General features: G+C 42.7%; 1 protein-coding gene across 1 annotated transcript; it reads right to left on the reverse strand.

Moving 5' to 3' along the window:
* Positions 1-11,448: 11,448 nt before the first annotated feature.
* Positions 11,449-16,082, reverse strand: LOC115317962. Its single transcript, XM_029977699.4, has 4 exons — positions 15,950-16,082; positions 15,330-15,402; positions 11,964-12,085; positions 11,449-11,579 (listed from the first exon to the last, which is right to left on the reverse strand). The coding sequence occupies exons 1-4, from the start codon at positions 16,080-16,082 to the stop codon at positions 11,482-11,484; spliced, it is 426 nt and encodes a 141-aa protein (XP_029833559.3). The 3' UTR covers positions 11,449-11,481.
* Between the last annotated feature and the right edge of the window lie 436 nt (positions 16,083-16,518).

The following is a 16,518-nucleotide window of genomic DNA, read 5'->3' on the forward strand; positions in this document are numbered from 1 at the left end:
CAACACATATTGTTATATATTGTTTGTATGGCCGCTATTAAGACCCAAATCTCGTGCTATGAGCGTTTTGAACGGAACTTCGCAGAGGCGTTCTGCTTTGCAGAATTTTGCCTATGCAAGGTTTTTTATTTATTGTTAGCAGTTACCTCAATATCCGACCATAAACAATAATAAAATTTCGAGTAGTGTACTTAAAAAATGTATTTCGAAGTCCGTATCCACAAGTGCGAGCGCAGCGCTTACTTCCTCCCAATACGGGGGAATGCAGATCGTTCGAGAGTTCCTCTAAAGGGTAACTGCAAAGAAAAAAAAGATTTTTTTAAACAGCCTAATTGGGACAAACATGTCAAAAAAAATTTTTTCCGCGAGAAAAAACAATTGTTACAGCAATATTTATTGCGTGAGACTGATTTTAGTTTCCGGCTATTTCGCCCGTTTTAAATCGCGCGCCACGAAGTTGGGATTCCGTGACGTTAATCCCAATTGGCTCTCATTGGCTAAGAGTTTGATTGACAGCTTAGATCTTGGTTGTTAAAACTTTGTTATTTGTTGCAATTTCCTTTTGAGCGGCATATTTTTACGTTTAAAGAATAACCCATGTGATGAGAGTTATTATTCTTTACAAAAGGTTTACAAGACGGGCACTTCCGTTTGGATTCATACCATAACAAACAAAAGCTTCGCCATTCTTTCATGGCCGCCGAAGTCTCTGCTCCCGCCTGTCTCGTTTACCTCGACTAATCGTTTCGCCGAAGTGATCAGTGTTTTGTGCTGACCCAGGTGCTTGAGTGAGACTTCTTGAAGTGAAGTAGTGTGTGTTTAGCAGCTGTCGCAGGTGTTAGTGATAGGAAGTGATGCGGGGATTGGCTTTCATAGCGCGGTTCTTTCGTTTCCCTCTTTGCTTGCTTAGCGTGCTTTTTTTGTGTGTTTGTTTTGCTTGTTTGCGCGTGCAAATGGTGACTTTTCGGAGATGTCAGATGCGTGATCCCGACAGTGAACCTTCCAGCAGCCATGTCGCCCCGAATGGAATGCTATTTGGCTGGAGGCAATCGGGCGTTCGCGTAGCGACAAACGTGTCCAGTTACTTTCTCGTCATATCGCTCCGGAGGCCATCGAGATTCGCACCGGGCGCACTTAACGTCCACAACTAGACACACAAAATAAAAAAGCACCATGCTCACTACGTAAAAAGTGGTCTCAGTTCGTGCATCTGTAGACACGTACGAAATCTTGCCCAAATTTATTCACACCGTACGACGAGCGCAACACGTCGCTGTGCAAACGCAGTCCAACAACCCGAAGCATAAAAACGGCAGATTTAGGAGCACAATTCGGAGTCCATTGTTCAATTAAAACGACGTAATTTATTTGAAAACGCCCGCAGCTTTTTACTCACGGTATGCGTCCGGAATCTTCCACATTTTGAAACAGAACGAAGAAAGATTTACTTTTAAAAACACTCGCTGCTTCCTCCCGGGCCAGTTTTACTGGATCAGCTGACGACGACGGGACTGAACCCGTTGTACGTCAACCCCGCATAACATACATAGCACCGCATTACACACACCACGAACGTTTCAGCTCTGTCGCATCGCCGTGTTGCACCAAACAGAACGAGATCGCCGAAACCAACAGAGCGCTGTCGTGAACCTTGGCTTGTGGTTGCGCGCTCGTGGATTCTGTGACTCCCTTCGCTTTCAAAGCACGCACGACGATTACGAACGATACTTTCCGTATTCCGGGAACATCGGAGGGGCACTTCCCCGGTCACGTCTTCGCTACATGTGCTCGCAAACCGCGTCAAACCAAAACAATACCGCGGCCTGGCGTAGTTGCCAGATCTTGCCGGAAGTCGAGATGCTGTGTCGTTCAACTCCGCAGCGCAAGGAGAGTGAGGGGCGGGGCGTACTCCTCTTCCGCGGGGGTCGAAAGAGCGGGAGTTTCAAATGTGGAGAGGTTCTGACTCTACTAAATTACGTCCTGTGGCGTAAATATTAATAAAAAAATAACTTTTTTCGCGGAACATTTGTTTTGTGACATGCTTGTCCCGATTAGGCTGTTTAAAAAAAACTTTTTTTCTTTGCAGTTACCCTTTAAGGCCTTTTGGTTTTGGCTTTGAGTTTGAAATACCGAAATTGACATGTAATTCTCATATTTTCTTATGTCATGCAGATATGCAGTGCATATGCATATGTACGGATTTAGTATCTGACGCTTAGGAAGTATGGTTCATTTTGTGCGCGTACGGACTCTTTCGTAAAATTACACGCATTTCGTAGCGTGTCAGGCTTCAAACGTGTTAGTCATGTGTTCAGGTTTCATTTCTATTTTCAGTGATTCATGTCGGGTTATTTGACTTTTCCCTCTTGACTTAAGTTGGTCCGTGAGTCTAGATGTTACACATCTCCGTCAATACATAGGGCGAAGCTCACACACCTTGCAAATCACACCATTGCCAAGTAAATAAATATTGTTAGGATAAATATTGTTGCCTCACTGGCTTCTACGCTCAGATATTGAGGTAAGTAGTAACATTATATAGAAAACCTTACATAGGTCAAAATTCTGCTCAGCTGAGCGTCTGTGCGAAGTCTCGTTCAAACCTCACACAGCTTGAGATTCGAGTCTTAATAGCGGCCATACAAACAATATATTACAATTTACGTTGGCAGGTCCTGGCAGACTACTATTTTGCGTAACTGTAAATAAAAAATGAAAGAAATAAAACGTGTTTTTCTTTTTAGAAAATTGACTTCAAACTTGCAAGTTTTTCTGAAGAAAGACTTGCAAGACGGAAGTCGATTTTCTGAAAAAAAAAAAAAAAAAACACTTTTATTTCATTTTTATTTACAGTTGGGGTAGTAAAGTAGTCTGCCAGGACCTACCAACAGAAATTGTAATATATGATTTGTATGGCCGCTATTGGGACTCGAATCTCGTGCTGTGAGAGTTTTGAACGGGACTTCGTATAAACGCTCAGCTGAGCAGAATTTTGACCTAGGTAATGTTTTCTATTTAATGATAGTACTTACCTCAATATCTGAGTGTAAAAGCCAGTGAAGCAACACTATTTTTCCTAACAATATTTATTTACTTGGCACTTGCGTGATTTGCAAGGTGTGTAGCTTCGCCCTATGTATTGATGGGAAAGATGTGTAACATCTAGACTCCCAGACAAACTTAAGTCAAGAGGGAAAAGTCTAAGTAACCCGGCATGAATCACTGAAAATAGAAATGAAACGTAAACACATGACTAACACATTTGAAGCCTTACACGCTACGAAATGCTCGGTATTTTACGAAAGAGCACGTACGCGCACAAAATAGCGAGTTTGAGGATAGGGGGCCCCACAGGCTTTGGGTGCCCCAAACAGCTCGGGGCATCGCAGTGGGCATGCACAGAAGTTCAGGACGCCCTAAGCTGTTTGGGGCACCCAAAGCCTGTGGGGCCCCCTATTCTAAAACTCGCTAATAAACCGTACTTCCAATGCGTCAGATACTAAATCATACATATGTGTATGCACTGTATATCTGTTTCACATAGGAAAATATGACAATTACATGTCAAGTTCGGTATTTCAAACTCAAAGCCAAAACCAAAAGGCCTTAGAGGAATTCTCGAACGATCTGCATTCCCCCATATTGGGAGGAAGTAAGCGTTGTGCCCGAGCTTATGGATACGGACTTCGAAGTAATTTTTTTTAAGTACACTACTCAAAATTTTATTAATATTTATGGCGAGACATTGAGGTAACTGCTGACGATAAATAAAAAAACCTTATATAGGCCAAACTACTGCGCAGCAGAACGCCTCTGCGAAGTCCCGTTCAAAACGCTCATAGCACGAGATTCGAGTCTTAATAGCGGCCATACAAACAATATATAACAATTTCTGTGGGTAGTTTCTGATAGACTGCTATATTAACTAACTGTGAATAGAAAATGAAAGAAATAAAAAGTGTTTTTGTTTTTTTTAGGAAATCGACTCCAAACTTTCCAGTTTTTCGAAATTTTCGTTTTTCAGGTACATGTAGCGCATTATATACTTATTGCAAAGTATTGAAATTATACTCAAAAGAAATAGATTAATTTGAGCTTTACGGTGATATAAAGATCATAAAAATATGTTGATTAGCTCACACAGCACATTTTGCTGAACTTCGTCAAATATCGTCGCGGTTTGAGAAATAAAAAAAAATCATTAAGAACGCTATGACCTAGACGCTTAATTAGCAAAAAAAAGCCTATGTCGAGAGTGTTCCAAAAAGGTTATATTGATGTAGCGTAAAAAGTAGGGAAAAGGGATGGAGTGAAATATGGCACCTCCGATAAGCTGGAAAAACGTCAGTTTCCGCCTTGGCCGCTTCAACGGCCTATAACTTGAGAACAAAAAATCCGACGACATTGCCGTTTGCGTCTTCTTTTATTATAAGAATTGCCCCAAAACATATTTTTTTGTCAAAATTAAAAATTCGACCCAAAATCCGTGCCTGAGTTTAGATGAAATCACCTATATATAACATTATTTAGGGACTGACTTCTTTCAGATTTCGAACGCATTACCAAGTAGCAATCAGTGATAATACATATCAGTTACACGTACACTGTGAACATAAGGCGTGTTGATAACGTTCAAGTGAACGAGGCGATACTAGATTTTATTTTGATATCGCCAAGTCGTGGCGGAAAAAGATGCGTCCTACACAAATGGGCCGTCTGGGGACAGTAGAAAAATACGTAAAACTTCAATCCTTCCGTTTCTGCGCCTTTTATCACAATGCTATGAGGGACTCACAAAGAACTCCCATTTGAAATGAACGTCCTTAATTCTTCTGGCAAATAAATTACAATTTCTCTACCAATACTGGGCAGTTAAGCTCATTCAGAAATGACCAACAGGGCAGATGTACAGCGAAGCACTGTCAAGCCCGCATCTGGCCAAAAAGGGGTCAGACAAACACTGTATCAAATTTAATATTGATATTTTATGGTCACCAGGTCCCTTAGAATACATAAAAAAATGATTCTTGAAGAAATATTTCTGCAAAATGCAAACATCAATTTGATGTAGTTTAGAATATTACTTTAAATAAATGAATGTAAAACAATTATAAATATTTCGTTGTTAGGTGTAACAATATATTTATCTTAGCTAAACTAAAAACGTTCGGAATGTTCTGTAAATATAAAATATATACACAATATATAGAATTTATTTTGAGTATTTGTACCTCACAAGTGCCCTATGACGGCATAGATTAAACTATATCAAGAGCACGAAAGTACTTGAAACACTTTGAAAAATATAGACATATAAGTAATTTCCGTAGAATAGGACGATGTTCCTACGGATGCGGCGCACCCACAGTTCCTGTGTGGAAACGTTCATTGCTTCGAGTTTTACAGCGTCAGCCGTTTACCCCACGCTCTCTGGAGATCGTTGTCGTGCCCCACAGAATGCTCTCCTCTCTCCACGCCCCATACCTGGGGTTACAGATCACACTTGCAATGTATCGTTTACTGGAAACAAACGCCTCTTAGTATATTTTATAAAACCTTGCCATCATTATTAAACACATTCATGAAAGCCAATATTGATATAGCATCCATCAGCACTGGTGTTAAAATGTCCCAAATCACGTGCTTAAAATGTCTGGCGTCGCATCAGTTAACGCGCAAACGCGTTACGTGGTGTTTTTTTGTTATTGTGGGTATAATGTTTTGTTGACCTTACTGATTTCATTGGCCATACTGGTTTTATTGACCATAGTGCTTTATTGGCCATATTGATTTTATTAGATATACTGCTATTGCTGGCTAATTGCTGCTACTGCGAAACTAAACCACGTCTTACTGGTAGGATTGGAACACATGCTGAAGGGTGTCCAGTGAGCCACATGTGCACGCTTTGTATTATTACTCAACTGAGAACTCAATTAAACTGTTAATATATTTATTTTATATAAAATCAGGCTTACACAACGAAAGTGCATTGGGTGCTTTATTGTTGCTGGAATTACTGGGATAACACTGTTTTTACAAAAAATCATTACACCATACAGCCCCCCAGGAGGCCCCTTGACCTTAGGTGGTAGGTCCTTGGTGAGTTGCGTCACCACGAACCCCAGCCACGTCGGCCCCCATACCCACACACAGGGGGCACCTGCTTTAGTAGGTGTTTGGTGAGTAGCGTCACCACAAAATCCCGAGTCATTAGGGTTCGCCCTTGTCACGCCAGGCAGGGGAAAAGGGGATCCTGGTGGTTGAGCTGAACCCGCGGTACGTTAGGACCCTTCTTCTCGTAAATGGGTGTCCTGGCTTGGCAAGACCACGATAATACAGTTAGTTGCCTCTTCTACTGTCTTATTTTTCTTTCACTTTTATCTCTAACCTTTTTTTTATTTTCTTGTACACTCTCTTCCTTCCCTTTTTACCTCCTTAGGCGTCAAGGGCCAACCTTGGGTGTAAACAGGTGCTGCCCCTGCAGAATACTTGTGTCAGCCAAGCCTTCGTTGTTATGGCACAGTACGTACTCCCTTGTTGGGCTCCGTGGGTAGCGGTGCACTCGGGCCCTGAACTTTCTCCTTTCTGTTCTGTGGACGTAGTCCGTGATGCGCTTTCCGCGCGTCGATGTGCCCCCTCTCTCAGGTCACGTGACACTCACACGGCCTCCAATTGGCTCCGATGGCTCGTAACATCCGCTGCGCTGAAACGTAAGATGAAACGTAGAGCAACTGATTTCACTGCTGCTGCAGCTACGCTATGGGTAGGCCACGCATGGCTAGGACTCCCGAGGAGCAGCGTGAATACTAGGAGCGGCAAAGGGAAAAGAAACGGCAGTACGACCAGCGGCGGAGAGCTGCGACCGGCGGCGGCATTTCGTATAGTGCAGTAGGCAACCGTTGCGGATGATACCACAGCTTCGCTGACCAACCACCTTCCAAGCGTGGATTGGAACCCCAACTTTTTCTGCTGTAATTCTTTTTTCTTTTTTGATGGGGTGTTGCTTGCCTTATCATGCGGCAGTGTGGGGCCTGTGAATGAAAGCACGAGGTGCGCTAGGTTAGGTCTCTTGATGAGGATGCTTTAATTTGAATTCTTTTCTTCGTCATTCTTGTTTACGAGACGAGGTCTGTACCGGATTTGAAATTAACAAATACGTGTGCGTATTCCGGGAGACGTGCCTGCTGTGCCATGTGCGAGCTGAGGTCGTTCATTTCAATTGATGTTATGACGAGTTGCACCGCGGTGGAAGGTGACAAAGCCGTGTTCGAATTCCGAGAGACGTACGTATGAGTTGTGATATATAAATGGTTGTGTCAATAAAGTTTAATAGCTGCGTTTGATATGTTTTGTGTTTGTCCCTTTCTTCGTTCGTCGTCTCCGTTTTTTTCAAAAGTGTGTAGCCAAACATTTACGTGTCTTTGAACGAGTGCGTTGTACCATTTTCCGAGGCGGGTAACAACAAGGGAAATCGTGCAAGTTTCAAGAAGGAAAGAAGAAAATAAAATGCCTTTATTTTCAAGAGTTCACAGAGAATATATTTTGTGACTCCGCACCCTCGTGTGCTAGTGTTTTGTTCTTAAGAAACATGTCACAAAACTTCAAGCCGAATTTTCCTTTTTGGTCTCTGTAATCCTATTCACCAACTCAAGTACCTTCAGCATTTATAGACTGTGAGACCGAGGGGGGAAAAATGGAGACAGCGCACACAGGTGTCTCAACCTCCTCTACGACGCTTATTTCTGCTTTGTTGTTTACAAGGACGACCCACAGTCAACATTGAGATGCACGAGATTTGTCAAAGTTTCAAGGTGTGAGGATTTCCAGATCTCGGCTGGCTGGCCTTGCGGCTTGACAGGGGAGGGACAACGGTGGGGTGTGAATTAGGCTGAACAGTCTGCTGGTTCTGTGCCTTTCAACTGTGTGAACAGGGAAATGTTGTAATTGAGTGTGGGCATTGTGTTTGGCTGTTGTGATGATGACTGACCTCATGTGTCTAAAGCTCGGCTGTGGGTTGTTCTTATAAAGAATGAAGTGGAAATAGGCGTCATAAGTGCGTGTTACACATATGTTTGTATCGTCTACTTTTTGTCTTCGTGAAAGTTCACTAGCTCGAATACATGTTCTTTGAAATTTCTTTCAACTATTTCACTACGCGTCACAGCGCTGGCTCTTTGGGTGCATCTTTCGTCTGGAGCGTGGCTAGGCAGGCCAGGCATCGCTACGCTGTCTTGAGAGAAAACCTTAACAACCTGCAGTCTCATAAACTTCCGTAGACTTGTGAAGAGTTGAGATGCACCAGAATCACCAGGAAAAAAAGTAAAGTAAAAGTTTCACGTGTTTTCTGTCTACTCAGTCCGTTCAAGAATGTGGAGTGGCACCGTCAAAATATGATCCACTGAGCAGGGGAAAGCACTTCGCTATAGTTGATGTCATAAACACTTATAAGAGTTATTTGTAGGCGGCCAACATGAACGCCGAAGAACTGTCAAGCTTCTTTTGCAGCCTGAGCGATGTTGTTACTAGATATGAGCGGAATTGCATCGTATGACCAGGTTTTAGCATTTCTTCTGCGGCCTCCACCGCGTATGAGCCGCCATTCACGTGAGGGTTGTAGAGGATTGTGTCTTGTACATTTTTCTGAGGCCATTAAAATGGTTATTGATTGTGAGGAAGACTGACAATTACAAATTTCAAAGCAGAAACGATCACAGAGACTCATACCAACCCAGACAACATCACATTCCAATGATTAGTTGATGGGGACACTACAGTTCTAGCCCAAACCTAATCACGCATCTGCAGCTCCACTAGAGAACAAGTTGTTTGCGAACTCGAGTCGGTGTGTATAGAGTGAGTGTCAGGTCCCTGAAAACGTCTTTATAATCAAGCGTCTCCAAAATTACGGAAACTCAAACAATCATTAGGCTTACAGTAGGTTTTCACAAGTCAGTCCAAATAAAATGTTCCAGAATGAGACCATACATTACTTCAAGCACCGCATTTAAGACCAAGCTATCTTAATTATTACATTATCTACTAATTAACTTTAACTAATTCAGATCACCCTCACACAATCACTAATTGGAAAAAGTACCTATTCTCTTCGTAACCGTGGGTATGGCAAATGTGCTAACATCATAATAAACAGAGTAACTACTTGAAAGGGCAATAAAACAAAGACAATAAGGTAAGAATGAACACGACGAGCGATACTAAAAAAGTTAAAACTTAATGCTATTTAAAAAAAAAAAAACATACAATATACACACATGATTATACCTCACCCGAAATGAATACGATCTTATTATTTGATAAAACGAGTGACTACGCAATGATGTACCCGTCATCTTCCTATACCCGGATTTTAAAAGCCTCAAAAATTGCTCTTTCTGTTTTGGCGTTTAATTTGCCCAAACGCCGTGTTTTATCTACTAAAGGACCGCAGGGTCATATACACAGTGGATGGCCAGTTCCCCGAAGGAGACCGTTTTAGAGAAAGTTGATACACTTGCGCCCCTTTCATTAATACCTCAAGCTGTTTACTCAAGTACGATCGCCCACGGTATTTCGTTATTTCGTAGACTATCGAGGTGGTGCATCCTATATATGTGCGTGTATTGTTTTGTGCACATGCTTTCCTTGCACGTATTCCTGCTGACTCTTGGGCATGCACTAGATAGTTCCAATGGTGCAGTGAATACCAGGGGAATGCCGAAGTGGCCATCAATATATTTGAGATTGTGGGACAATCTCCGAATGCAGGGTAATATGCACATAGGGCAGACTGGTAGATGCAATAATGAAAAGGTGAGTGGGCATGAATTTACTGTAATAAGGCATCCTTCGGGGAACGTTGCCGTCCAGTGTGTACATGTCTGTGTGAACCTGTAATGAAAACATATTTTGGGCATAATAAAACCAAAACTTGAAGGGAAATTTTTAGACGTTTAAAATCACTGTAAAGGGGGATCATGGGTGCATAAATACCTCGTCGCTGGTTTTATCAGGTAAAGAATGCAGATTCGTGTTGAACGATGCATGATCAAATTTGTAAATATAAGTTCGTGTTTTCCAAATAAAATTAAGTGTTCCAAAATGCTTTTTGGCACTTTTACATGGTAACGATATACCAACGATCCCACTTGCGGGTTTTGTTAAAGATAGAGTGGTATATACAAATCCCTACTTATAAAGCGTCAAGGATATGACAATTTTTCGTAGTTATACCCATTGAAAATTCACCCTTTAGACTCTCTCAGCGCTTCAAACCCCTGCAGCCCATCAAACCCCGTCACCCCGTCACCCCGTCACCCCGTCAAACCCTTTAGCCCGTCAAAGCCTTTAGCCTGTTCAACCCTTTAGCCCGTCAAACCCTTTCGCCGTCATACCCTTCAGCCCGTGTGACCCTTCAGTTTATCCACCCCCAGCCCATCAACCCTTTGGACGCCAAAAGGACTTTGAAGCATACACAAAAAATGCAGTTTAAAATGTTATACGAAATTTAATTCAGACCCTATCAAAAAGACCATCAGGAAAATCCTGATGGTCTGATAGTCTGATGGAGTCATATTTTGGGACGGCTGATGGTTTGATGGTCTGTTGGCCTGATGGTTTGATGGTCTGCTGGCCTGATGGTTTGATGGTCTGTTGGCCTGATGGTTTGATGGTCTGTTGGCCTGCTGGTTTGATGGTCTGATGGTTTGATGGTCTGTTGGTTTGGTCTGATGGTCGAATGACCTGTCGCATTTTGAGACGCCTATTTTTTACGGTTTGATTACGGTGGTTTCATGGCTTATTTGAAACAGTTCGAGTTGGCCACAACTTAAAAAACACAATATGTTAATGCATAATCTGGAAACTTAATTATGCCGTACCTGGAGCATGACGAGGTGCATATCCCACTTATAATTTAATTATATTGTCCACTGCACACTGGTAATCGCCAGCCCGACATTTGAGCACGGCAAATGCAGCTACTAATAAGAATAAAGTCAAACAAGCTGCATTGCTCTGATATTTTTATTATGAAGTTATGAAATCATACATTGTTTCGCTGGGCGGAATGGCAAGGTGGTACAGAAAAACCAGAAACATTTGAGGAAGTACTATTGTGACCAATATTAGTTGAAGCGCCATGACGCATGGCGTGTGGTACTATCAGAGCCACCTGTCGGATTTTCAGTGAACCTCTGTGTTTGCTGAGGTTTAGGCAGGTTGCTTCTTGCACTCATTGTGCCACTATGAGCTGAAGATTGACACAGAACGGCATAGTGGTGCAACGAGCACAAGAAGTGATTTGTTTCTACCTCAGCGCATACCAAGGTTTGCTGAACAATCTGAGAGACAACTGTCATCGCGTGCCACGTGCAGTGGCGTTTCAGCTCATATTGGCTGCGATAGTACATTTGTTCCATTTCAATAGTATTCGCAATATATAAATTAAGCTAAATTAATATGAAGAAAAGGGTAAAAAGGCTACAACATGGAATGCAAGCGATGGCAGACCTGCAACAGCATGGGCAGTCCGTGGTGGGACCACGCATCGGGGGAGGACAGGCAGCAAAGGGATGAGCCTGGACATATCAAGGGCAATTCAGAAATCAGCAATGAGTCGAAACACAGGACGACCATTGACATACGTAAACAGCAGAGTGGGCCTAGAGACGACTAAGGGGCAGTACGAGTGACGTGCTTCATTGTAATTGTGTGACCTTGCAACTTTTTGAAGAGTGAGCAAGCACGGCCTGATGGGATGGCAGTAGCGACCAAGCAACCCACAGCCTTTTTCAAGTGGTCAGCTGATCAACAGACTACTTTAAAGTTGTTTGCATAAACATTTAGATATATTAACCTCTAAATAATTTATCTATGACATCATTTAAAATAATTGCTTGTAAACTTGAGACCCAAAATAGTATATTACTTAATTAAGGAAGTTAGAGTATAGATGCACATACCTTTGTAGTGATTTCTCTTGAGATTGGACAGCTTTTCTGACAGGTACCGCCGTATCTTCTGGTGCCGGGCTGCCCTTTCAGCCTGGCGGTACCTTTCTCCCTCAGGTGTAGTCAAAAGCAGCCTAGGATATGAAAATCCAGGGTAATTGTTTTTTTGCAGTGCTCAGACTTAAAACAATATAGAACGTCATAAATACAGGCTGGAGGGTCATAGTTTGAGAAGACCAAGGGTAAATTAGTCTCAAATAAAAGCAATTAAGTGGCAGCTGGCACCTAACAAACCTTCAACGTTTCTTAGTATTTACAGTGTTCAGAGATTACCATGAAAACAAAAGTACCGCAGTATCCTGATTTATGTTCCACTCCCAATAGACAGCTCACAATGGCTTCTGTTAGATTCTTTTAAGCACAAAACAGGTAGCCCATGTCTATAAACCTCACTGCTAGGCTAGTGACTTTGTAAGAAATAGGAGCTACAACTGTAGATAAGTAGACAATGTACGTTGGAAACTGCTTATACTTGGTTATCATCCCTCGCTGTGGTAACAGCTTAGACACGCCACAGAATTAAAAAATAGCATCATGTGCACCAGAAAGAACAATGCAGTTATATATAAAAACAATCTTCCACATTCCTTGAAAGATCTTCCATTCATGGCCTGGCTCTAAATTTAAAGGTAATTAAACAGTCTTTCAATGTGCACCTGGTGGAGGCCTCTGAAGCTTCGTTGGGAGGTAATCTAGCAATGTTGGGGATCATGGACGTAGTCGTGACATGGCGAAAACCGCTATGTAGCTGCACTACACATCGGAGCAGCGCCGCTGTTTGGAGGTATACTCAACTGTTGGAGTAATCTCGCTCTGAACGCGATGACCTTGACATTACTTATCTCACACATAGGCGCTTAGACGGCTTAGTCCGCTTTGGTCCACGTAAAGCCCACAGGTGTTTCAAATGGCTAGGCTGTAACACGTCTACACCACCACTATGCACCCGAACGGCACAGCTCGTAGCCACGCCAGCTTTGCCGGATAGCCCACGACGCATCGAGCTCTCCGTTGACCTCTCTTCGAGCACTTGCTCGAGTTTGTTGCTTAGAACGAAAAATAAAATTATCTGTTCAAAATACAAATGTGCGATAATTTACGGTTATTATCTGTTTTGATTGACTCATTCTTGGCGGGGTACCCCCATCACACGTCCAGGTGTTAGCAGACAACCTACTAGAGTAAAATCTCGGTGATACTAACTGGTACGAATTTCGGAATAAAACAAATTAACGAATTCCCCGGCCGAAGTGCATTGTATACGACGTGAAAATTTTTGGGTGTTCCGAATTCCTCTACGCGCTGCGACGGCTGATACGAATGCGTGCTCCACAACTGATAGTGGCAAGGAGGCCACGATCGGCGACTGTAAGCTTTCAAGGCTTCGTGCGGCTGATTGCCTGCTGCTGCCAGGGATCAGGCGCACTTTACCCAAAAACTGGAGCTCAAAATTACATGCATGTTACAATCGGACCCAAAAACCAAAACTAAACAAAATGCTAAAAAAAACTGTGCAAAGTGGCCAGCCCCATCACCATCAACACATGTTTCAAATCCAATCCAATCTGAATCCAAAATCGCTTTTTTGATTTTGCGATCTCGTGGAAGGGTGTTTCAGCCTTGGAAAAGCAAAACCGATTTTACTATAAGGTTCCCTCTAAAAAACAAAGTAACTGCGTTGGCAAAAACAGAAAACCGAGTGATGTTGGTGGTGTCTTCGGTGTGGTCCACGGTGACATGCGAGCTTGGTTGGAAAGACAAAGAAACCGAATTTTTGCTTGCAAGTTTTTGATGTAGGGCTTCAACACCACATAGTGTGGGCACTTTCCGAGTATGTGCATTTGATAAAATGTTTTCCACAAAGTGTATGTTGTTCAGCCGTCATTAATTTATCTGCGAAGTAGAATCGACATTTATCTGCGCAGTAGAATCGACATTAATTCATTTTTTTCAACATTCGTGGGTTGATTATAACCGTGTGTTACTATCGGGGGCGTGTTAGAATCGTGTAAATTGCATACAAGATATTTTCTGCCATAAATAAATGCACATTCATGCATTCCTTGTGTTTCAAAATATAAATTTTGTTTCGCTTTCGTTGATACGAATTTAGCATGAAATATTTTACGCGACTCCGCGAGATTCATATCAAGATTTTAAAAATGTTTGCTTAATGAGAGAGCCTGCACCTTGCGCTGAGTGAGTGGGGCAAACGCCTTCTCTTGCCTCGCTGCCTTTGCCTTGTTGGAGAGGGTGCCGGTCACCGACCTCTCCAAAAGCACTTCCACTCATTCTATGGAAGCAGCAGTGATCTTGCAAAACATGGAGTCGCACTCTGCTTTCCGCATGTTGCCCGCATTCCTGGTTGACGTGCACACCTTGCCCGACATGGATCTGTTATAAACAAAAGCGAGAAACAGCTTCACATATACCAGTTGTTGACGTAGAGTGGTACTCTATACTCCAAGATGCATTGAAAATGCACTAAAATAATTACATTAATAAAAATTTAGGCCTTTAAATTTAAGACAGCACTACACATGAATTCCTATCTTCATGGGCGTCTGCGAAGCTGATGGGCCTACAAAGCTTCATGGCATTTGCATGAAACAGCTACGTAATCCCTTAGTTGCAACAGGTGAGCATGACAATAGAATGTTTTCCAGGCCCTGGCTGTAACTACAATTAAGAGCCTGGCTACAATAATGTTTTAATGACTTCTTGTTGGAATCGATTCAATCTACTGTGCTTACATTATCTCAGGAGTGGCCAAACTGAGGCTCGCAAGCCGCACGCGGCTCTTTGCGGGTCGAAGTGCAGCTCGCGGCACCCTGGAAAACGTGTCCCCTAGACGAAAACTGTTCTAGAATTTAGAAAGAGCTACAAGTCTTGGCAGCCTGGCAACACACTACATATATACACCTGGAATGCTTTTTGCCACATAGATGCGTCGAGTGACCGTGTTTCCTTTATTGTTCTAGAAAGACTTTCAACCGTATACGCATAACAGTTGTCAGGGGCAGTGACTGGCTAGTGAATCGTGTATTAATTTTTGCCTAGCAGTGGAAAGGACCTTCTGATGCAGTGTCATTTGTTGTTATCACCCATTATACTTGTCCTCTATGGAAATAACTGTTCCCTCCATATTTTTTCTTGTTAAAAGTAGCCCCCCCCCCTTTCTTTTTTCCAGCGACTCTAAACGTTCGTAGTTCTGTCTGCGGCTCTAACTCCATGTCACTCTGGCCACCCCTGCACTATCCTAAACTCTTTTAATGTATATTATACACTGAATGAAAGTGAAAAGTTTTTTTATTTTACCATTCCTTCCTTTTCTGGAGGCCGATGCTAGGATCCACGATCTCATTCTTTGCAAGGATGTCCTCGTCAGCAACTGGAAAAAACAATTTCATATTAAAGAGGTACAGAAACCAAATCCAGCGCTCATTTTATCGCTTTAATGAGTTGCATGTTGCAACATAACCTCAAAAAGACCAGTCCTTTGCTGAAGGGCACAAGCAAACCAATTTTAAAGCTAATCAAACAATCTTTCAATGTGCACCTGGTGGATGCATGTGGAGCCTCTTTGGGAGGTAATCTAGCAACGTTGAGGAACTTGCTTCGTAGTCATGACGTAGGAAGGACATTCCTTGGTCATTCTGCTCAGCAACAGAGCGCAACCACAACAGTAGAGTAGAGAGCTCTTTGCCGTTTATGCCTTCTTTCTCAGCATTATTGTTTCCACCCTTTATGAATGAATATCCTCTATGCAAGATATAAGCGATGTGTTGCATATGACATGTTCGGCTCTATCACCACAGAGCAAACTTTTTTCATATACTGCAGGTTCATTAAAAAGTTAGCTTTTTAATGCTAAAGCATGGGTTCTGTTAGTACGGTAAACATACGAGTACCCAGAGGTCAGGCCATAAATGACTTACGTGTTAGGCAGTAGGGCCCTACAGCACCTCCCGCGTCAACAGCCGAGCCGCAGGTAGTCCTGCAACTGGTAGAGCAGGGTAAGTCAGAGAAAGGTGTTTCTAGCAGCTCTGCCGGTGTGCCCCCTTGCAGCATTACTCACGCACATTGGGGTGTAGGCAGAAAGCATGGCATTCCTCATATAGAAATCATGACAACACATTGTTGCCGGCATCAAACTGGATCCCTGTGCAATTCTTCTTTTTTTGTGTGATTTAGTTGATTCTTTGTCTTCCTTGTCACTCCCGACTGCTTTACTGGCCTTTGTGAAATAAAAAAAAGCTTGGTAAACTGCAAAGCCTTGACTGAGTGGTGAAACAGAGCAATCCCAAGGAAGTATAAATGTTAAAGACTCGACATGACATTACGCAGTGTTGGGATTCCCAAGCTACTTTCCACACTCACATTTTGTGCACGACCAGCTCTCTTTCTGCATCAGTTGGATTGGTCAGTTGTGTGCCCGTTTCGGTCGCTGCTAGCCATACGTGGCTGGCGCTGCTTTTGAGAGCCTTGCAACATCGTCACTTTCAGC

The sequence above is a fragment of the Ixodes scapularis genome, unplaced genomic scaffold (assembly GCF_016920785.2).
Source record: "Ixodes scapularis isolate PalLabHiFi unplaced genomic scaffold, ASM1692078v2 PGA_scaffold9__187_contigs__length_104089568, whole genome shotgun sequence".
In the NCBI taxonomy this organism is placed as follows: domain Eukaryota; kingdom Metazoa; phylum Arthropoda; class Arachnida; order Ixodida; family Ixodidae; genus Ixodes; species Ixodes scapularis.